This window comes from Oncorhynchus tshawytscha, linkage group LG07, assembly GCF_018296145.1.
Source record: "Oncorhynchus tshawytscha isolate Ot180627B linkage group LG07, Otsh_v2.0, whole genome shotgun sequence".
NCBI classification, from domain to species: Eukaryota; Metazoa; Chordata; class Actinopteri; order Salmoniformes; family Salmonidae; genus Oncorhynchus; species Oncorhynchus tshawytscha.
The window spans coordinates 48,615,365-48,639,598 of record NC_056435.1 but is presented as its reverse complement, the minus strand read 5'-3'; the positions used below and the strand labels follow the sequence as shown (position 1 = coordinate 48,639,598).

Sequence of the window (24,234 nt, the reverse complement as noted above, 5' to 3'; positions counted from 1 at the left end):
TGTAGCTTGTTCACTTATCACGTATATAGGTTCAAGTATAAATGTCAGTCATATCCAATACCAGGAGTATCAAACTCCAGGATTTGAATGATGCTGTGTCTACATGTATGTATTACAATTATACACTTCAACAGTGTTTACCAATCTTGCTCCTGGGACATCAATGGCTACACATTGTAACTATGCAATAGACTAGAACACATTATTTAACTAGTTAAAGGATGATTTGTAATTCATATATACAGAAACATAATTTTAAAAACAGTACATTGTACTCCCTATGCATCAACTAAATACTCTAAAACAGGTTAATCTCAATATCTAATTTCCTTCATCTGCGCTGATCTGAGGACACAGGATAGGTGTAGTATTTCATCAAATGAGAGACTTCATTTCAACCAGTAGATAATGTGAACCAATTCCAGCAGAGAATGTGAAACGCTTTATCGAAAGAAGTTAATTATCCAAGTGTTATGAATACAAAAAACATGCATTATAAATATTATAATTGTATAATTATTTTTATTTCACCTTTATTTAACCAGGTAGGCCAGTTGAGAACAAGTTCTCATTTACAACTGCGACCTGGCCAAGATAAAGCAAAGCAGTGTGACAAAAACAACAACAGAGTTACACATGAACAAACGGACAGTCAATAACACAATAGAAAAATAGAAAAATCTATGTACAGTGTGTGCAAATCTAGAAGAGTAGGGAGGTAGACAATAAATAAGCCATAGGGGTGAAATAATTACAATTTAGCATTAATACTGGAGTGATAGATGTGCAGATGATGATGTGCAAGTAGAGATACTGGGGCGCAAACGAGCAAGAGGGTAAGTAATAATATGGGGATGAGGTAGTTGGGTGTGCTATTTACAGATTGGCTGTGTACAGGTACAGTGATAGGTAAGCTGCTCTTACAGCTGATGCTTAAAGTTAGAAAAGGAGATTTAAACCTTCAGCTTCAGTGATTTTTGCAATTCATTCCAGTCATTGGCAGCAGAGAACTGGAAGGAAAGGTGGGCAAAGGAAGTGTTGGCTTTGGGGATGACCAGTGCAATATACTTGCTGGAGCGTGTGCTACGGGTGGGTGTTGCTATGGTGACCAGTGAGCTGAGATAAGGCGGTGCTTTACCTAGCAAAGACTTATAGATGACCTGGAGCCAGTGGGTTTGGTGATGGATATGTAGTGAGGGCCAGCCAACAAGAGCACACAGGTCACAGTGGTGGGTCGAATATGGGGCTTTGATGACAAAATGGATGGCACTGTGATAGACGCATATATTTGTTTTTGCTAAAAATGTGGGACTCATAACAGTTGGGGCTCTGCCCCATCTGCCCTGAATGACGGGTCGCCACTAGTGTGATGATTGTGAGGCGCAATACAAATTTGACAGTCACAAGATGGGGACTTCAAATAGGCCTATCTGATTTATTTATTTCAGCATCTTGAGAGAATGCGAATGCGGCGTTAGATAGAACCACAACCACCAGTGAGCTGAGATAAGGCAGGGCTTTACCTAGCAAAGACTTATAGATGACCTGGAGCCAGTGGGTTTTGCGACGGATATGTAGTGAGGGCCAGCCAACGAGAGCATACAGGTAGCAGTGGTGGGTAGTATATGAGGCTTTGGTGACAAAATGGATGGCACTGTGATAGACGACATCCAGTTTGCTGAGTAGAGTGTTGGGGGCTATTTTGTAAATTACATCGCCGAAGTCAAGGATCGGTAGGATAGTCAGTTTTACGAGAGTATGTTTGGCAGCATGAGTGAAGGAGGCTTTGTTGTGAGATAGGAAGCCAATTCTAGATTTAATTTTGGATTGGAGATCCTTAATGTGAGTCTGGGTATATTATAAGTACAATTTCAATCTGTACTTCAATGCACATCTGGTGTGCATTGTAGAAACAGGAGGAAAGAGTAGGTGGGGTGAGAGGTGTGAGAAAGAGTGTAAAAGACAGAAAGGGAAAGATGTAAGAACAGCATATGATTAATGAATTACAATGCTACTAAACTTCATATTCTCTCAGGTCATCACAATAACATAATATCTCGAGCAGTGTCTCCTAACCAGCATTGGGCCCCCAGTTGGTCCGTATGTTATCTTAATTGTAGGTAAGGTGGTGATGATGGGACTGGGGGTTGGCATCCTCTCTTACATAAATCAAATCAAATTTATTTATATAGCCCTTCGTACATCAGCTGATATCTCAAAGTGCTGTACAGAAACCAAGCCTAAAACCCCAAACAGCAAGCAATACAGGTGTTGAAGCACGTTGGCTAGGAAAAACTCCCTAGAAAGGCCGGAACCTAGGAAGAAACCTAGAGAGGAACCAGGCTATGAGGGGAGGCCAGTCCTTTTCTGGCTGTGCCGGGTGGAGATTATAACAGAACATGGCCAAGATGTTCAAATGTTCATAAATGACCAGCATGGTCAAATAATAGGTCTGGGACAGGTAGCACGTCTGGTGAACAGGTCAGGATTCCATAGCAGCAGGCAGAACAGTTGAAACTGGAGCAGCAGCACAGCCAGGTGGACTGGGGACAGCAAGCAGTCATCATGCCAGGTAGTCCTGAGGCATGGTCCTAGGGCTCAGGTCCTCCGAGAGAGAGAAAGAAAGAGAGAATTGGAGAGAGCATACTTAAATTCACACGGGACACCAGATAAGACAGGAGAAGTACTCCAGATATAACAAACTGACTCTAGCCCCTCGACACATAAACTACTGCAGCATAAATATTGGAGGCTGAGACAGGAGGGGTCAGGAGACACTGTGGCCCCATCCGATGATACCCCCGGACAGGGCCAAACAGGAAGGATATAACTCCACCCACTTTGCCAAATCACAGCCCCCACACCACTAGAGGGATATCTTCAACCACCAACTTACCATCCTAAGACAAGGCAGAGTATAGCCCACAAAGCTATCCGCCACGGCACAACCCATGGGGGGGGCGCCAACCCAGACAGGAAGATCACATCCGTGACTCAGCCCACTCAAGTGATGCACCCCTCCTCCTAGGGACGGCATGAAAGAGCACCAGTAAGCCAGTGACTCAGCCCCTGTAATAGGGTTAGAGGCAGAGAATCCCAGTGGAAAGAGGGGAACCGGCCAGGCAGAGACAGCAAGGGCGGTTCGTTGCTCCAGAGCCTTTCCGTTCACCTTCACACTCCTGGGCCAGACTACACTCAATCATTATGACCCACTGAAGAGATGAGTCTTCAGTAAAGACTTAAAGGTTGAGACCGAGTTTGCGTCTCTCACATGGGTAGGCAGACCATTCCATAAAAATGGAGCTCTATAGGAGAAAGCCCTGCCTCCAGCTGTTTGCTTATAAATTCTAGGGACAATTAGGAGGCCTGCATCTTGTGACCGTAGCGTACGTGTAGGTATGTACCGCAGGATCAAATCAGAGAGATAGGTAGGAGCAAGCCCATGTAATGCTTTGTAGGTTAGCAGTAAAACCTTGAAATCAGCCCTTGCCTTGACAGGAAGCCAGTGTAGGGAGGCTAGCACTGGAGTAATATCATTTTTTAAAAATTGGTTCTAGTCAGGATTCTAGCAGCCGTATTTAGCACTAACTGAAGTGTATTTAGTGCTTTATCCGGGCAGCCGGAAAGTAGAGCATTGCAGTAGTCTAACCTAGAAGTAACATTTATGGACAGAAAGTTTCTGATTTTTGCAATGTTACGTAGATGGAAAAAAGCTGTCCTTGAAACAGTCTTGATATGTTCGTCAAAAGAGAGATCAGGGTCCAGAGTAACGCCGAGGTCCTTCACAGTTTTATTTGAGACGACTGTACAACCATTAATATTAATTGTCAGATTCAACAGAAGATCTCTTTGTTTCTTGGGACCTAGAACAAGCATCTCTGTTTTGTCCGAGTTTAAAAGTAGAAAGTTTGCAGCCATGCACTTCCTTATGTCTGGAACACAGGCTTCTAGCGAGGGCAATTTTGGGGCTTCACCATGTTTCATTGAAATGTACAGCTGTGTGTCATCCGCATAGCAGTGAAAGTTAACATTATGTTTTCGAATGACATCCCCAAGAGGTAAAATATATAGTAAAAACAATAGTGGTCCTAAAACGGAACCTTGAGGAACACCAAAATTTACAGTTGATTTCGGTGAATACATAAATACATACCTGCAGACAAGAGACAGATGGAGAGAGAGATAACATGCTTGTGTTTGTTTTATAACACTCTCAGTCCTCATAATCATCAGGAGGTGAAATGCAAAACTGACCTTGGATAAGTAACTCTGGGACAACTACATCTGTATCTGTATTTCAATGTAAAGTATCTCTTTAATAATACTTCCTGTTGACACGACCAAGTGACCTCTCACCTCTGATCATGCTGTATAGAAATAGAAGTAGAAATGAAAGGGAGAGAAACTGGGAATTGAATAGCTGCAGTTGACATAGCTAAGTAAATGGAAGAATACTATTACTGCAATGTGGATGGCTCTTAAAGGAGCCTTTGGTTTTGCATAGTGTAGTCTATAGTGTTGCAAGGGAACAGCACCCTCTTCGAAGAAGAAGGAGGTGAAGATCTCCCGCACACAGATTTCCTCCAGTGCTGCATTGTTGGCCCCCATCCTGGCAACATCCTGCAGAGCAGCAGACCTCTCCTTTGGCACACGATGGTGAGATGCCAATCTCCTCCTGGTCCTCATGTCCATCCTCATGAAGTTATGCAGGACAGAGGTAGCCTTCACACACGCCGGAATTCCCCCATGAGGCAGTCCCAGATGGCCCTGGTCACCCGACCGTGCAGTGTACTACACAGTAACTGTAGACAATTGTTTTGAAGGAATCTCCAGTTGCAAGGTATCTGTAGGAATATGGACGATAATGTAATTATTAGACTTTATGTCACCAGGTCATTGTTGACTACTAAAGTATAATATCTCTTAAAACAAATCATGATAACATTGGATAGATGGATGCATGTCCACACATGTGCATGAGTAGTATGTGACAACAACAGGATCATATCAAGGATAGCATCACAAATTAATACATAATACCACTTGAAGCTTGATGATGAGTTGATCAATGAATCAGCTGTCTAGTGTTATGGCAAAAACAAAATGTTCACACATTTGAGTCCCCAGGACCAGGACTGTGTAAACAAATGTGGTTTCTACTGACAATTAAGATGTACAAACTATGGCATAAGGGAACGATGAGCGGAAAAGAGGCTATCCATAATTTCTATTAAAATATTAATGAGCGAGCTAGGATGGACGTTGTCAATATAACTATTTGTTCAGCCCTTTTGAAATGTACAGCGACAGAATTCAGAAAATGGGCCGTTCTTACAGTATTCTCCCTGTACACCAAGTCAGAACCGTAGGATAAATAATGGGGGCATATAAGCAGACAATGAAAGCTCTTACAATATTTGATGATTACATTTCTCTGAAACAGGCTATATGTGCACCACCAAGTCAGGACAGTAGGCAAAATTAAGATGGGAAAAGGGACCAAATTATTAGCATGAGGCACATGGGCTACTAACAGCTTACTACACAACATACACTTATACATATCAGTATCCATATTTCCCTGACACTTCTAATGTAACTCTATGGCAGCCCCATGAGTGACAGAACACTTAACCTTTATTTAACTAGGCAAGTCAGTTAAGAACAAATTCTTATTTACAATGACGGCCTACCAAAAGGCAAAAGGCCTCCTGTGGGGGCGGGGGCTGGGATTAAAATAAAACACATTAAATAAAAATATAGGACAAAACACACATCACAACAAGAGAAGAGAGACCTTAGACAACAACATAGCATGGCAGCAACACATGACAACACAGCATGGTAGCAACACAACATAACAACAACATAGTATCAGCACAACATGGTAGCAGCACAACATTTTCTGCTGGCTTGCTCCACCACCACAGAAGGCACTGAGCTAGGCTGAAGCACCTACATTTTGGAGCTGCCTTACTCAAGAAACAAAAAAGAGACCATGTTTGTATGCGCCTTTACTAACTCAATTATATTTATATTTATTAATGCATATTAATGCCTAAATAACATACAAAACAGGCAAGCCCCCCCAAAAAATATATATATTTTTTGCTAAAAATGTGGGGTTCAAAGCAGGTGAGGCTCTGCCCCATCTGCCCTGAATGACGGGTCGCCACTGATGTGATGATTGTGAGGCACTATGGGGACTATATTTGGGGACTTCAAATAGACCTATCTGATTTATTTATTTCAGCATCTTGAGAGAATGCGAATGCAGAGTTAGATAGAACCACAACCACATAAAATAGGCTACGCATCCAAGCCGAACTGAATCTTATCAGATACATTGGGTTGTTTTCACAGCTTTTGATTTTCTTTCAACCTGGTCAGTCTGATGTCATTTGGAAATTTTGGACAGAAATTCTTTCCAGTTTTTTTTTCTTGCACTTTATCCTGGTCCTTAAACGTTTTTGCTCCAAGCAGAGATGACTTTACCGATGTCAACTAGATTGAAGCAGTCATTCTATCAATTTAGTATTTTAGAGCAACATATAATGACAAAAGAGAAGTAGCATGTATCTAATTGTAGACAGGTTGACTAACAAATAGTCTACCAAAATCAGGCAAGAAAACAATTTGTGCACCCTCTGTCAAAACATTGTTCCGCTGTCTTTGAGTGTAAAAACTACAGCTAATTTTCTATATTAGCAGGTTAGGGTTGGGTGGGGGCCTCAGATTTTCACTTTATCACATGTAGTTGGCAGATGGGTTTGGGTTATTAGAAATGGGCGGGTGAACAAATAGCTGAACTGCACACCACTAATGTTTTATCTCCAGTCATGGGACAAGCCCCTTGAAACTAAACAAACTACACTGAACAAAAATATGAACGCAACATGTAAACTGTTGGTCCCATGTTTCATCAGCTGAAATAAAAGATACCAGAAATGTTCGATATGCACAAAAAGCTTATTTCTCTAAAATGTTGTGCACAAATTTGTTTACATACCTATTTGTGAGTATTTCGCCGTTGCCAAGATAAAACATCCACCTGAAAGGTGTGGGATATCAAGAAGCTGATTAAACAGCATGATCATTAAACAGGTGCACCTTGTGCTGGGGACAATAAAAGGCCACTAAAATGTGCAGTTTTATCACAACACAATGCCACAGATGTTTCAAGTTTTGAGGAAGTGTGGAATTGGTATGCTGACTGCAGGAATGTCCACCAGAGCTGTTGCCAGATAATTTAATGCTAATTTCTCTACCTTAATTAAGCTGGCTCCAACGTCGTTTTAGAGAATTTGGCAGTACGTCCAACCGGCCTGACAACCGCAGACCACTTGTAACCACGCCAATCCAGGACCTCCACATCTGGCTTCTTCACCTACGGGATCGTCTGAGACCAGCCACCCGGACAGCTGAGCCACAAACTGTCAGGAACCAACCAGGGAAACTCATCTGTGTGCTTGTCGTCCTTACCAGAGTCTTGATCTGACTGCAGTTCGGCGTAGTAACCGACTTCAGTGGGCAAATGCTCATCTTCAATGGCCACTGGCATGCTGCAGAAGTGTGCTTTTCACGGATGAATCCCAGTTTCAACTGTACCGGGCAGAAGGCAGACAGCCTTTATGGCGTCATGTGGGCGAGCGGTTTGCTGATGTCAATGTTGTGAACAGAGTGCCCCATGGTGGCGGTGGGGTTATGGTATGGGCAGCCATAAGCTACGGACAATGAAGACAATTGCATTTTATCGATGGCAATTTGAATGCACAGCGATACCGTGACGAGATCTTCAGGCCCATTGCCTTTAATCCGCCACCATCACCTCATGTTTCAGCATGATAATATACAGCCCCATGTCGCAAGGATCTGTGAACATTTCCTGGAAGCTGAAAATGTCCCATTTCTTCCATGGCCTGCATACTCACCAGACATGTCACCCATTGAGCATATTTGGGATGATCTGGGTCGACATGTACAACAGCGTGTTCCAGTTCCCGCCAATATCCAGCAACTTTGCATAACCATTGAAGAGGAGTGTGACAACATTCCACAGGCCTCAGTCAACAGCCTGATCAACTCTATGCAAAAGAGATGTGTTGCGTTGCGTGATGCAAATGGTGGTCACACCAGATACAGACTGGTTTTCTGATCCACACCCCTACCTTTTTATTAAGGTATCTGTGACCAACAGATGCATATCTGTATTCCCAGTCATGTGAAATGCGTAAATTAGGGCCTAATGAATTTATTTAAATTGACTGATTTCCTTATATGAAATGTAACTTAGTAAAATCTTAGAAATTGTTGCATGTTGTGTTTATATTTTTATTCAGTGTAGAATAGAATAGTACATATAATTACTACATGATAATTTCTTGGATTTTAAAGAACAACCCTTGGGTTTGATAATTAAATTAGCCTTTTGAATTTCTAAAATATATTTTAAATGGTTTAAAAAAAAATCATCCTCAGGTACATCACATTTTTCTGGCAATCACCAATTGAGGTCACGTTGTTATAAAACAGTGCTTCAGTTAGAATAAATGCACTAAAAGATGGACAACCTGAGATCAATGTTTTGACAATGCCCATAAAAAGTGAGCCCCAAAAATATTGGGACAGTGACACATATGTTATTTTGGCTCTGTACTCCAGCATGATACAATGACTATGAGGTGAAAGTGCAGTCTTGTCACCTTCAATTTCAGGGTATTTTCATCCATATTGGGTGAACCGTATAGAAATTACACCACTGTTTGTACATAGTCCCCCAATTTTAGGAGACCAAAAGTATTGGAACAAATTCACTTATATGTGTATTAAAGTAGTCAAAAGTTTAGTATTTGGTCCCATATTCCTTGCATGTAATGATTACATCAAGCTTGTGACTCTACCAACTGGTTGGATGCATTTGCTGTTTGTTTTGGTTCTGTTTCAGATTATTTTGTGCCCAACAGAAATGAATGGTAAATAATGTATTGTGTTTTTGGGGGGAATGATATTTTTGCATCTGTAACTTTCTCAATGACCAACAGGTTGGGATAAGAGCACCTCGTTATCAGAAGAGATGATTCAGACAAAATCCTAAAATACATGTAAACGTTTCAAAAACCCAATGCTTCTTTAATTTATACGGCTCTAATGAAGTTTGATATTCTGTGCAGCTGTGGAGACACCTCATAGACTCCTGAATTATGTTTGCAGACACAATATGTTGCAGTGTAAGAACTAGGTAGTTTGCAACAATGCTCCCATCAGCAGCAAAGTTTAAATACAGATGTACAGCTAGCTGTATGACTGTGTGTGTTTGCATTACTGTTCAGTCAACCCTGCCCACTGGATCCAATCTATGTGGAAGACAAGTGGCAAAGAGCACGCTCACCTGTGATACACCCCTATGGAAATGCACACAGCTATCTGATTCTGGTTACGTGATAGATTTTATGTCTACGCTCAAAGGCATTAGTTCAGCCAAATGAGAGGAAGTAGACAACTCAATTAAGGTTGGTGTCCGCACCACATGGAAATTGAATTAGCATAATACAAAATTCCCCTCGCCATAGGACTCTCATCTGAAAATTAAAGAAATTGTCTTAGGAACAGTGGAGAACTGCCCCATAATCTAACCATAACTCCTATTCTGACTCTAACCTAACTCATATTCTAATCCTAACCCCTATTCTGACCCTAACTTTTATTCTAATCCCAACCCTAGCCCCTATTTTAACTCTGACCCCTAATGCTAATTCTAACCCTGCTAACTGGGGGTTAAGCTAGCTATGCTAGCAGACATTAGCTTATGCTAACTAACATTTATTTCACCTCAGACTTTCTGCTAGTGAGGTTGATAGTTCACTAACTGGACTAGCCAGTACCTGAATTACAGATAGAAACAAATGATCAACCATAAAGGAGTGAGATGCCCCCGTGAAAATCTTGCCCCAACATACTAACCTAACATATTACTACTTTACCCAAAAACAATCAAAATGTTTCTCTCTAGACAAGTGGATCATTTGTCTTAAGGCTTCCCTGCATGTATATTAAAAATAAAATAATTGATGTAACTTCATTGGATTATATAATTATGACACCATCTTGTGGATGGGGGTGGGGGGGACGTCTCACCCCATATTACCCTAATTTGTTTGTTCAACTTCAACATGGTGGGATAATTTTGTGTAGGTAAAATTTATTATCTGGGAAATGGCGTTGGAAATGCCTTTATGCTCAAATATTGATATAATAACCATATCGAAGTAAATTTGGAGTCATGCGATGAGATGGTGTGTGGTCCTCCCACTATGACTCGGGAAACTATGCAGTTATTAAGCTACAGATTGAATAAGTTATGATGAACTTCACAGGGTGGTGAAAGTGCACGTGATGAGCTTAATGCTGCTTTCCAATAAATATTGAGGGTCTTATTCTGATGATCGATGCTTCGCTTCTGTTTGACAGTGCGTATCATGCACTGATTTTTATCTGCAATAAGTCCATTTGATGGAAACATAGGCCTACCACTGGTGGGAAAATGTGACTATTTTATTTAATGTGGATTCAAGAATATTCACATGATGTCCATCGCCAAATGGATGGAAACCTAGCTACTGACAAATAGGGTTAGGCCTACACAGGCTTACACAGACTTATTGGAGATTGAAGTTGTCTAATGTTTTTTTAAATAACTAGACCTGGAGGAGTTAGTTTGGTGAACTATATACTGTATGATGAATAACATTGCCTGAGACCTGATAACTGACGTTAGCTCCATGATCTGATCTGATGCATAGGCTTTAGCTCTGTGGGCTGCCAACTTGTAGCTCACTCTTGCACAGTGCACCTATAAACTGGAGTTGGGAGGAGTGGGGAAAGTTGAGCCAAAGGGGTAAATTGAGCCACCCTTTTTATAGGAAACCATAGCCTACACAAAAGCTATCATTTGACCAAATATTTAGGAAGAGGTAATAATTTCATGGAGTCTGTGAAGGAAGAAACCACATGGAAAAAGTGGTAAGCAAGTTAGGTAAAAAACACTCGTAGGTAAATTGAGCCAATGGGAATACGGTAAGGGTAAGTGAACTGTGTTGGGGAAATAAAGATAGACATGGTTTTAAAAAGGTAGTGGTAATTTTTTATTACATTTTTTTATTTCACCTTTATTTAACCAGGTAGGCCAGTTGAGAACAAGTTGTCATTTACAACTGCGACCTGGCCAAGATAAAGCAAAGCAGTGCGACACAAACAACAACAAAGAGTTACACATGGGATAGACAAACATACAGTCAATAATACAATAGAAAAAGTCTATATACAGTGTGTGCAAATGAAATATAATATAATATTTCATTCATAACAGAAATTTGTATGCGACTTAATATACCATGTCCTGTGTCTCAATTTAGCCCATAACCGGGGTAAGTTGTGCCAAGAGACAAGTGTTTTTTGGACAAGCTGTTTTCAAAACTGTTATGTTTACATTAATTCTGATTATTTCTAGGGATACACAACATCCTGAAACATATATAGATGTCTTTGTTAGAAAGAATACTAGAGTACTGTTTAGTGATGCTGAATGTAAAAAAAAAAAAGCTCAATTTACCACACTCTCCCCTAGGCTATGCATTGGTCAAAGAAAATGGTAACATTCTAAAGCCAATGCTTTTGTCATCCTTTGTAGCTCAGTTGGTAGGCGCTTTCAATGACAGGTAGTGTGTTTGATTCCCTGGACAACCCCTGTGTAAATGTATGCACACATGACTGCAGTCACCTTGGACAAAAGTGTCTACTAAAGGGCATATATTATTGTAGTTATCGGTTACAAAATTGGAAATTACATGCTTTGATTCACACATCCTATTGGAACTCCAATGTTTTAGCATAGCCTAAGCTATGATGATATTTTTGGGAAGGGCAAAGGCTGAAAATCATGTTTTTGTGGAAGAAAATCAACGTGCATGAATCCAGGCAATGTTGAGGCAAAAATAATCCCCTTCTAAACGGAAATTATCTGTAGTTGAGACAGCTAATTGATATCAACTAAAATGGAGTAACGTTTTCACATTCACCAACATGGCAGACGTGTATACCCATTTTCTCCAATCGCATAGCAGGATTCTCCTCAGGGAGCACATCCGGTGGCGTTTCCTGTGTTTGTAAACTGAAAGAAATTGGAACTCGGGTGATGAGCCACGGCAGACGAGTCAAATTAAAGGTAAATAACAAAAAACAACGTTTGAATATCACCAATGTTTTGTATGTTTAGTCGTGTATCAGACGATATTTGCGAAATTCGGCCTCCGCCTCCAAGCAAAAAATAAGTGACACGACTTGAGTTAGCGTAGACAACAGGGGAGGGGGAGAACGTTCGCTAACTACAGTACGCATCGACCATTCCCTATTTATCGCGAAATCTTGCTGTAACTGCTCAGTCTTGTGCCTCGTTTGATAGCAATCCTCGAACTGTTATTTTATCTAACTAGCTGTATTTATCCGGATCCGGATTAGCGATATCATATTTAGATTTTTAGATGGCAACTCAAGTTTGTACGATTTGATGTGCGTGGAGGCCAACCGTAACGCCGTTATGTTAGCCCGAAACAGCTAGCTCGTATTCGCTCTGTTTTGTTTCCGTTATGAGGAAATACTTTCAATTTTTGGGTCAGTCAATTAAATATTACATCAAGTAGTATTTCTACCGTGACAGATAACTAGCATGTTTTTCACACTACTTGGTCAATAACCTTGCCCCGTTATCTAGCTGCAGTGCAGCCAGGGTAAATAGCCAGCTAACTTTACTATTTGTAATAATCTGTTATGATAATCAGCTGCTAGTGTATCAAGAGGTTCCTGATGCAGTGGTTCTGGTAGAGCACCTACGAAATTAGTTAGAAATGAATTAGAAATTTAGTTTTGAGGTTTTTCTTGGATCATTAGCTTGCCGGCTATGGGTGCCATTGGTTTAATTTGTAAAATGTTTTTCAATTATGTGGCTATGGGGTCGTTCCATATGATTAAAATCCCTTTCTGACTGTACCCCTTTTGATTTGAACAAAACGTTCCATATATATTTGCCCATGGTGTATATATGTGGTCAGAAAGTGACTTATTGACCCTGAATGACAAAACATTCAGGAGATGGCGGTGCTTAAATATCCAATGCATTCGTTTTTGTCAATATCAAATATTTTTGGGGTAACGATTAAGTACCTTACTGTGATTGTTTTCAATCAAAATGTCCAAAAAGAAAAATAGCTTCTTAGCAAAGAGCCATTTCTAAAGTAATACATTTGCTAGGATTGTCTGGGAGGGCTCTGAGTAGGGAGGGGGAAACTAGCTGTTATTGGCAGAGAGGGTTGGAACTCTCTTATTGGTCTAGGATCTCATTTTAACAGGCCAAAACTCCAACCAACCGACATTTCAGGCAATCGTTTTAAGCAGCTCTTGTACTTAAAGGGCAGTATTGTCATCTTCACAGTATTATTCCAACCTAATAGTTTGGAAATGTATTTACGGGTTGGCCGACAACGTGACAATGACGTGCCCGGGTAGGCGTACGTTATGATTTTAGATGGTCAGATAGCTAGCAACAACGACAAGAAGCTGCCTTGTGGGGAATCGTAGGTGGCTCGTTTCAGCTCATTGAATATTTAAGCAGCAAGGCCAATATACCTCAGCTAAGGCTGTTCTTATGCAACGTGGAGTGCCTGGACACAGCCCGTAGGCGTGGTATATTGGCCGTACATCACAAATCCCCAAGATGCTTTTATGCTATTATAAACTGTTTACCAGTGTATTAAGTGCAGTAAAAATAACTGTTTATTCATAAACTAGGTGGTTCGAGCCCTGAATGGCTGTTGGCTGATAGCCGTGGTATATCAACTAATTTATTTTTACTGCTCAAATTACGTTGGTAACCAGTTTATAATAGCAATAAGGCATCTTGGGGTGTTGTTGGTATATGGCCAATATACCACGGCTAAGGGCTGTATCCAGGAACTCTGTGTTGCGCTTCAGAACAGCACTTAGTTGTGGTATATTGGCCATATACCACACCCCTCAGGCCTTCATGGTACCATGCTTTGAGGCATTTTGACTGATGTCTATGCTAATATGACAAATTCGCTAACTAACCCAACAACTGTACAATGTATTTGAGATGAGTGCTCACTGTGCAAATGTGTTGGTTTTCAATGAACATTTGGAGACCAAATATAGTTTACATGTTGTCAAAAGTCTATGACTGTCTGTTTTGTCCCACCTGTTGGTTTTGTTGCTAAACAACCAACCCTTCTATTTAAAACGCAGACAAATCTAGTTTTTTGACAGCAATTGGCCTTTAACTCATTTTGCATGTCCCACCCTACAACGAAACCCATGTCTTAATCACTGAAACGGTTGAGATTGAAATAATTTGAAAGCTTACAAGCAGGGTTGTCAAACTTTTGCTGTCTAATAAAATTGACATTTTAAGCTATACCGTTATGTTTTTTACGTGTCCCTATATACTGAACTAAAATATAAATGCAACATGAAACTTTTTTTTTTTTTTTACTGAGGTGCAGTTAATATAAGGAATTATGTCAATTGAAATTAATTCATTGGGCTATAATCTATGGTTTTCACATGACTGGGCAGGGGTGCCACCATGGGTGGGTCTTGGAATGTGGTAACACCCACTGGGGAGAAAGGGCCAGTCTATCAGAAAGAGTTTTTACCCACAGAAGGGCTTTATTACAGACAGAAATACCCCCGTCCCCCCCTTCAGATGATCCCGCAGGTGAAGAAGCCGGATGTGGAGGTCCTGGGCTGAATTTGTCTGCGGTTGTGAGTCTGGTTGCTAAATTCTCTGTTGGAGGCAGCTTATGGTAGAGAAATTAACATTCCATTCCATGGCAACTTCTCTGGTGCACATTCCTGCAGTCAGCACACCAATTCCACGCTTCCTTAAAACTTGACATCTGTGGCCTTGTGTTGTGTGACAGATCTGCACATTATAGAGTAGCCTTTTATTGTTACCAGCACAAGGTGCACCTCTGTAATGATCATGCTGTTTAATTAGCTTATTGATATGCCATACCTGTCAGGTGGATGGATTATCTAGGCAAATGGGAGAAATTCTCACTAACAGGGATGTAAACACATTTATGCACACAATTTGAGAGAAATAAGCTTTTTGCACATATGGAACATTTCTGGGATTTTTATTTGTATCAGCTCATGAAACATGGGACCAACACTTTACGGCCCAGTACATCACCGGGGCCAAGCTTCCTACCATCTAGGATCTCTATACCAGGCGGTGTCAGGAAAGCCCTAAAAAATTCAGATTCCAGCCACCCAAGTCATAGACTGTTCTCTCTGCTATCGAACGGCAAGCGGTACCGGAGCGCCAAGTCTAGGTCCAAAAGGCTTCTTAACTGCTTCTACCCCCAAGCTATAAGATTTCTGAACAGATAATCAAATGGCTACCCAGACTATTTGCATTCAAATCAAAGTTTTTGTCACATGCGCCAAATACAACAGGTGCAGCCTTACAGTGAAATGCTTACTTACTAACCAATAGTGCAAAAAAAGGTATTGCCACTGCCCCCCTCTCATTTTACGCAGCTGCTACCTACATGTAGCTCTACTTTAGCTCTACCTACATGTACAAATTACCTCGACTAACCGGTGCCCCTGCACATTGACTCTGTTTATTTTGTTTATTTCACCTTTCGCAAATGTGCTTCTGTTAAATCATCCCCCAGCGTTGCATCGATTATATGCAATGCAGGACACGCTAGATAAACTAGTAATATCATCAACCATGTGTAGTTATAACTAGTGATTATGATTGATTCTTTTTTATAAGATAAGGTTAATACTAGCTAGCAACTTACCCTGGCTTCTACTGCATTCGCGTAACAGGCGGGCTCCTCGTGGAGTGCAATGAGGCAGGTGGTTAGAGCGGAGGTTGCAAGATTGGATCCCCCGAGCTGACAAGGTGAAAGTCTGTCATTCTGCCCCTGAACCAGGCAGTTAACCCACCGTTCCTAGGCTGTAATTAATCGGCCATTCCGATTAATCGGTCGACCTCTCCTGCACTGTTGGTTAAGGGCTTGTAAGTAAGCATTTCACTGTACACCTGTTATATTCGGTGTATGTGACATAAAATTTGTTTGAAATGTTGTTTATATTTTTGTTCAGTGTGTGTTGTAGCTAAGACCCTATATGACATAATCTGAGTTGTTTGTTGTGCCTGCCATTAGTTGAGACGCAGTATGCTCTTGAATAAAGGGTGGGCCAGTGTCATGTTTGGGCTGATAGATTGACTCAAATGTGTATGAAGTTGACATTCCAACTTTCAAATGTTACCACAAAGATGGTTGGAGGTCCACCCGTCATAGAATGTTGACTTGAGTGGGAATATTCGTTATAAATTAAATGTTTCGATCTTTCATAGGAAACCTATTGAAATCATAGAAATAGATAATAGAATAGACAAACCCATTCAAGTTGACATTTGACAGTGGGTGGAGCGGCATCTATCTTTCTGGCACTACTTGGAAGTTTATAGTTTCAATACAATTTAAATGTCAATGCTGTATCAGCTAAATTTCAGGTGTCTGAAGAGAGTGGTCCAGTTTAGGAATTAATTTCTATGTTTGCAATGACACCCACCCTGTATTCAAGAGTATACTGTCTCAACCAATGACGGGCACAATACAAACACTTAAGATGATGTCAAATAGGGTCGAAGCTACAACATTTGTGAAAATTAGAAATTTAATAAAGCTTTATTTTTTTATATTTTTTTTAATTGTTCCAGATATCAGACTATTTTGAAAACCCAGATTTGTAAGCTTTGAAATGAGATCAACTGTTAATTGTTTTCAGTGATGAAGACATGGACATCTCATGTTATGGTGGGGTGTGCAAAATCGGTTGACTTTGAGCACCTCGCTCAATGTTTTGGCATTCTGTTGCAAAAAGTAACTTTCTGACTACTGTTTCCACCATGGATAAACATGTATGAAAGGTTTTGTTCAAATCAAAAGGGGTGCAGTCAGAAAGTGATTACAATCATGTGGGGGCTGATACTTGCAGTATCAGTCATTTCTTTGTACCAAATTTATTGTATATTTATTGTGGTCACCTGTTCAACAGCTAGCTAACGTTAGCTATGGTTATGTACACAATTGCTATTGTTCTGTACTGGAATTGCTTGAGAATCCCATTTTGGGTATTAGCTAGCCAGATGTGTTGTGTTGTGTTGGTGTGACACTTGAGCGGTTCTTTCAAAATCTTAATTCATAGCCAAGTGACCAAAGGGTTATCCTACGAAGCAGTTATGAGAAGTTAGCGAGGTAACTTTGGTCAACTCTTGAGTTTAACTCAGGATAACCCTTCATAAGAAGGTGGCTTACCTTTTTAGCCAGGTACATTTCTATGGCAACGAATCCTCCAGAACTAACCTGCTCCGGGGCACGCTAACTCCACTTCCTGAAGTGACTGAGCCACGAGTTGAGAACCATAAAATCAGATTCCCTCCCTCTTGCAAAAATTGTCGTTATCCCCTTCATTTGAGGATTTTAAATATTTTATTAACCAAATGTTTGTTAAAAAATAATGTTCATGTCACATTACACCTTTAGTAATGACAGAATGCATTTTAAACTTCACGCACAGAAACTTGTTTGTGTGACTTGATTATTTTGTCATTAGGAGTGGGGGGTAAAGGGGGGCTTGTGGTTGTGCATTGATAAGCACACAAGTCACCATTTAACAATAAGTAGTAATAAAATAAAGACAGCACTTCTAAAAGCCTATTTCACACAATAGCCTGCTAAATTTGCAAGATAAATTTTCTTTCATTTTGATTTCGGCACATATGAAATTGTGGCATTGACTTGCCCATGGGTTGATGTTACAGCATTGTGTCATTTAAGATTTTGGCGTTCGACAAGCCAAGTGCTAAATGCATGCGCAGTTACAAGCCTGCTTCAGTTAGTGGAAGGCGGACGAGCGATATCCACCGTCGTAATACAGATGAAGCCTGAGATGGAATGTGATGCTAACTGAAGCTGCCTAGCTTTAGAAAACCCTGAGTAGATCTAGCTTGCTTTGTAGGATACCCCTTTGGTGACAAAGGCTAACAAGGAGTTAACCAAAGGACTGTCTACAGTTATTATGGGGATGCTTGTTTTTGAGTAAGAATTGGGTGTTGTGTGATTTGGAGTAGTTACAATTTGATTCACTGCAGGTTTTAGCGTTACATTTTATTTTAAAATTATTATTGAATGCGTTTTCATGTTTTGTCCACATCGTCCTCTTCTTCAGTTTTAGTGCTAGATGAGTGAGGTGGGTGTGGCCTCCCATCAGACTGACCATCCTGATTGACGGATTCCTGGATGACCTTGTCCCTGCCCCCGTCCCCGCCCTCACATACACCGTTCCCACTGCAATGTCACATCTGCCCAGCAGCTCAGTCCGCGATCATATGAAATGGGTTTGTTTTCCAACAAAAAAATATAACATTTCTACAACCAACATGCCTACTATTAGGCTACATTTATATTTTGTCACTCAGGATGTTGTCGTCATAAAAGGTGCTGTGTTTGAAAAAAGATTTGATATCTTTTATTGTGTTTCATACCGTTTCTGGTGTAGCTAACTCAGCCTCTGGAAGTCTTGAGTTTTTGTTTTCTCTTTTGTTTAGCTCCTCTCTACACCCAGACTGGTTCTATTTGTACAGTGAGCTCCGAACGTATTGGAACAGTGACACATGTTGTTTTAGCTTTGTACTTCAACTCAATGACTGAGGTTAAAGTGCAGACTGTCAGCTTTAATTTTCATCCATATCGGGTCAACCAGTTAGAAATTACAGCACTTTTTGTACATATCATCTGTTATCATAACAGATGATAACAGATTGACCTGAAGCAGCGCAGAATAATGAGTGAAAGTTAGATGCACAAATATATCATACCCCCACCAAAAATTAAAACCTCCCCTGTTATTGTAATGGTGGGAGGTTAGCATGTCTTGGGGTTATTATATTTGTGCGTCTAACTTTCGGACCAAATATGAAACTTTTTACTACTTTATACACAAGTGAATTTGTCCCAAATACTTATGGTCCCCTAAAATGGGGAGGTCTAGGCACAAAAAGTGCTGTAATTTCTAAACGGTTCACTCTAATATAGAAGAAAATGCCCTTAAAACAAAGTGGACAGTCTGCTCTTTAACCTCATAGTCATTGTATTATTTCAAATCCAAAGTGTTGGAGTACAGAGCCAAAACAACAAATGAGTTGACTATGTATTTTCTAAATGTCTGATAGTGGATTTTTCCTGACTCAGGCTCGGTTCTGTTCCCAGGCAGGGTTGCTTGGCTGTGAGGCTGTTCTCTCAAGTATGGCCCTGATGCAGGCCAGCTCCATGGCCGGTCCGCCAAAGAAGATGATGGCTCCGCTCGGACATGGACCACCACCCCAGAGGGATGGCCCTGACCGCGGTCCTCAGAGCCACATGATCCTGCCATCTGGAATGAGCTGTCCACCCCTGGTTAGGAGGCGCTGGGGCACTGCAGAGGGGGAGGAGGGGACTTTGTTGTTTGTCATTGTCACTTGCTGAAAGAACAACAAATGAGAAATTGACATATTTCGCATTGGCTAGGTCTCAGCAGTAACTTGCATTTATGTAGGTCAAGCACTTTCTTACAGTTGGCTGCTAATATACCTAAATCATAGTCTTCAGTAATGATTTAAAGAGGCTGCCAGATATGTACAGCAATTGAAAAGTAGGCATGAAGGGAGGTTACCTTCTGTCTTTTGACAAAGCTTTTTTTATTTTTACTGTTATTATTATTAGTTTCCCAACATAATCCCATAAAGAATTCTAAACAATCCTGTCCTTCACGTTTTATTTTATTTAGAAAGCAAGGAATATATTCTTGTTTTATTTCTGTACGGTAATTCCTATTTGTACGTTTCAGGCTATCAAAAAAAAAAGTCAAGTCAGGCTGACTCAATGCCCTCTCTCCCTCTTGTCTGTGCACCCCAGCTTATCCGGAAGGAGGGCGACTTCCACACCCCCCGCCTGCTGGACGAGAAGGAAATGAGGGCCAACGAAGACATGCAGCTGAAAAAGAAGAACAGGAAGTCAGGAACGCCCTGTAAAGTGAGAGAGCAAGACGGGAGGGGAGGGAAGGTCAGTGCCTCTGAATTTTTAAAGCAAAATTTCTGTGTTTCTGAGGGATTGCGTTATAAAAACAGACTGAAAGTGTGTTTGTGTGCACGTCTGTGGGCGTTTGGTTCTCTGTGTGCTTCTATGTGTATAAGACTGACTTTTGTCTCTAGCTGAGTTGGTGCCTTTGAGTGCACATATTTTGTTTGTGTGGGGGGAGGAGTGGAGAGGAGATGGGGTTCTCTGGAGAGGAAAGAGGGGGAGGGGAACACAACTGTTATTGTGTGAGAGAGGGGGAGCAGTAACATATGGGGGTGGGAGGGGTTAACCCTTCTCTAGGTTTTGGGTACTTTGTCATTTAAATGGCCAGCTCTTAACTTTTTTTATTTTTATAAGGAGCTAGAAATAATGTATTACCTTTTTAACCAGGACTAGTTGGACAGTACTAGCTTTTCTCATACTGAATAAACCAATGAATCATACATTTCCTTCTATACAAAAGTGAAGTCCAACTTGTAGTGATGATTTAGTAGATGTGTATCTTTGAGTTTTTGTCTGTGTGGTGTATTTAGGCCTACAATTTTTTTTGACAAGCCTCTATTCTGTCCTATCCTGCATAGGTGGTTGTTGTGGATGAGAATGGTAACTGTCCAATATCTAAAGTGCAGAAAAACTTCATCTGCAATCATTGTTATGGCGCATTTAGGAGTGGATATCACCTGAAGAGACACATCCTCATTCATACAGGTATGTGTCAAGACCACAATGGCCAGCTAACTTCTGGAGGTTCTCCATTACCAGTTAGGGAGATGTTTAAAATACCTGGCTAATACAGTTAGAAAATACATAAGGCCAGCAGAAACACCAGTTTGGATTAAGTGACTGGTGTTTTTAAGAATATGAGATGGCCTCCTTGTCTAGTGGCAGATTTTCATTCACCGTTTTTGGTGTTCTCTGTGGGGACATTTCACTAAAATTGGTACTCTTCGATTTAGGGGAGAAGCCGTACGCTTGTGGCATATGTGACATGAGATTTATTCAGCGTTACCACCTGGAGAGACACAGCCTGATTCACACGGGTATGCGTCCTCTTACCATACCCATCTTTATCTAAACAGGCTACATCTGTAGTGCTGCACTGGAACCCCAGTATAAAGGTGTTTCAGTGTTTGTCATTTGGACAGTAATTTCCAGCAAAGCTCACACTTCCTTTCACCTCAACTATATGAAGGAGACGGGTTATCATCACAAATGTTCAAATGGTTCCCCCAACACCAGTGAGAGTACAAATGAAAGGTCTGCTTGGTACAAATGTTTATAGATTGTGCAGCCTTCTGTGGTCAAAGGTCCCAGTTTTAGGACAATGTTGCTTTATCTAGGTGAAGGTGTTGCAAGTTTACCAGTAGCTTTTTGTTTGCAGTATGATATTTTGAATATAATTTACAGCATGGATATCAAGAAGCTATTAGTTAGTGAGGCAGGGTAGTTTGGGGCGGCAGTGTAGCCTAGTGGTTAGAGCGTTGGACTAGAAACCGGAAGGTTGCAAGTTCAAACCCCCGAGCTGACAAGGTACAAATCTGTCGTTCTGCCTCTGAACAGGCAGTTAACCCACTGTTCCTAGGCCGTCATTGAAAATAAGAATTTGTTCTTAACTGACTTGATATTAAGTAATCTTGGTAAGTAAACTATTTGACGAGTGGCCTGCAGCATCTCCTAAATTGGAAAAGAAAACTATGCTTTCCAAGTTTGCATTTTTATTTTGAAATAAACTATTTGCTTTAGATTCTAGTCATCTTGTTTTGTGGTATTTTCGTTTGATCAAAATCCAGATACATTTTGTACTTTAAAGGTTTTCTAGTTTTTCATCCAATTGGCGACAGATTTTCATGAGAATATAAAAAAAACATCAGCATAAATATAATATGCACATTTTCCCAACAGCTGTTTCCATGTACCAAATAAAATAAATAAAAGTTCAATGGGTTTCCATTGCATTTTCAACTCTACTGATGGTTTTCTCACCAAAAATGTTCCATTATATAGCAAGTGTGCCCACTCTGGTATTGGTATTTAGCAACGTATAGCCTAAATCAGTGGTTCCCAAACTTTTAATAGTCCCGTACCCCTTCAAACATTCAACCTCCAGCTGCGTACCCCCTCTAGCACCAGGGTCAGCGTGCACTCAAATGTTTTTTGCCATCATTGTAAGCCTGCCACACACACACACACTATACGATCCATTTATTAAACATAAGAATGAGTGAGTGTTTTTGTCACAACCCGGCTCGTGGGAAGTGACAAAGAGCTCTTATAGGACCAGGGCACAAATAATAATCTAATAATAATCAATAATTTTGCTAATAATCATCTTCCATATTAAACCTTATTTGTACATCGAAATACACCTGTGGGGAGTTAATCACAATTTAATGAGAAGGGTGTTCTTGAAAGGATGCACATAACTCTAATTTCAGGTTGTATTGGAGAGAGTCTGTCTTAAATCCTTTTCCACACACAGTCTGTGCCTGTATTTAGTTTTTAATGCTAGAGGGCCGAGAATCCACTCTCCCATAGGTACGTAGTTGCAAAGAGCATCAGTGTCTTAACAGTGCCATTTGCCAAGGCAGGATACTCTGAGCGCAGCCCAATCCAGAAATATGACAGTGGCATCTGATTTAAATAACATTTTCACAGAACCGCTTGTTGCAATTTCGATGAGGCTCTCTTGTTCAGATATCGTTACGTGGACTGGAAGCAGGGCATGAAAGGGATAACGAATCCAGTTGTTTGTGTCATCCGTTTCAGGAAAATACCTGCGTAATTGCGCACCCAACTTACTCCTGTGCTTCGCTGTATCTCATTTGACATTGTCCGTAAGCTTGAGTTCATTTGCAAACAAACAAATCTTACAATGATGGAAAGACCTGTGTGTTGTCCTTGTTAATGCAGACAGAGAGGAGCTCCAACTTCTTAACCTCTTGATTCTAGCCATCCCGGATCCGGGATCGTGAATACAGCCTCAAGCTCATTACCATAACGCAACGTTAACTATTCATGAAAATCGCAAATGAAATGAAAATTAATATGCTAGCTCTCAAGCTTAGCCTTTTGTTAACAACACTCATCTTAGATTTTCAAAATATGTTTCTCAACCATAGCAAAACAAGCATTTGTGTAACAGCTAGCGCAGCTAGTGTAGCATTTAGCGTTAGCATCAGCAGGCAACATTTTCACAAAAACCAGAAAATCATTCAAATAAAATCATTTACCTTTGAAGAACTTCAGATGTTTTCAATGAGGAGACTCAGTTAGATGGCAAATGCTCAGTTTTTCCTGAAAGATGATTTGTTTAGGAGAAATCGCTCCGTTTGGTGCGTCACGTTTAGCTACGAAAAAAACCTGTATCCAGGAGTGTAATTATCCCCGCAGCTCATTAACATAACACAACGTTAACTATTCATGAAAATCGCAAATGAAATGAAATTAATATGCTAGCTCTCAAGCTTAGCCTTTTGTTAACAACACTGTCATCTCAGATTTTCAAAATATGCTTCTCAACCATAGCAAAACAAGCATTTGTGTAACAGCTAGCACAGCTAGCGTAGCATTTAGCGTTAGCATCAGCAGGCAACATTTTCACAAACCAGAATCATTCAAATAAAATCATTTACCTTTGAAGAACTTCAGATGTTTTCAATGAGGAGACTCAGTTAGATAGCAAATGCTCAGTTTTTCCTGAAAGATTATTTGTTTAGGGAAATCGCTCCGTTTGGTGCGTCACGTTTGGCTACCAAAAAAAAACGAAAAATCAGTCATCAAAACGCAGAACTTTTTTCCAAATTAACTCCATAATATCGACTGAAACATGGTAAACGTTGTTTAGAATCAATCCTCAAGGTGTTTTTCACATATCTCTTCATGATATATCGTTCGTTGAAAGCCTCCTCTCTCCTCTCAATCACTGGATGACTGCGTGCAGCTTGTAGATTACGCACCAATTTAGACAAAGGACACCGGGCGGACCCCTGGTAAATGTAGTCTCTTATGGCCAATCTTCCAA

General features: G+C 40.6%; 1 protein-coding gene across 50 annotated transcripts in view; it reads left to right on the top strand.

Moving 5' to 3' along the window:
- The first annotated feature begins 12,070 nt into the window (after positions 1 to 12,070).
- Positions 12,071 to 24,234, top strand: part of LOC112254687 (gastrula zinc finger protein XlCGF58.1) — a 38,542-nt gene continuing 26,378 nt past the window's right edge. For 45 of the 50 annotated variants that reach the window (XM_042324551.1, XM_042324555.1, XM_042324556.1 and 42 more), the window contains exons 1-6: positions 12,071 to 12,220; positions 18,328 to 18,496; positions 19,368 to 19,553; positions 20,052 to 20,198; positions 20,795 to 20,921; positions 21,170 to 21,253. In XM_042324551.1, coding sequence (XP_042180485.1) covers positions 18,452 to 18,496; positions 19,368 to 19,553; positions 20,052 to 20,198; positions 20,795 to 20,921; positions 21,170 to 21,253 — 589 coding nt within the window. In that variant the 5' untranslated portion in view covers positions 12,071 to 12,220; positions 18,328 to 18,451. The remainder of the gene's footprint in view (positions 12,221 to 18,327; positions 18,497 to 19,367; positions 19,554 to 20,051; positions 20,199 to 20,794; positions 20,922 to 21,169; positions 21,254 to 24,234) is intronic. The other 5 variants (XM_042324552.1, XM_042324536.1, XM_042324525.1 and 2 more) reach the window with 2 other exon arrangements.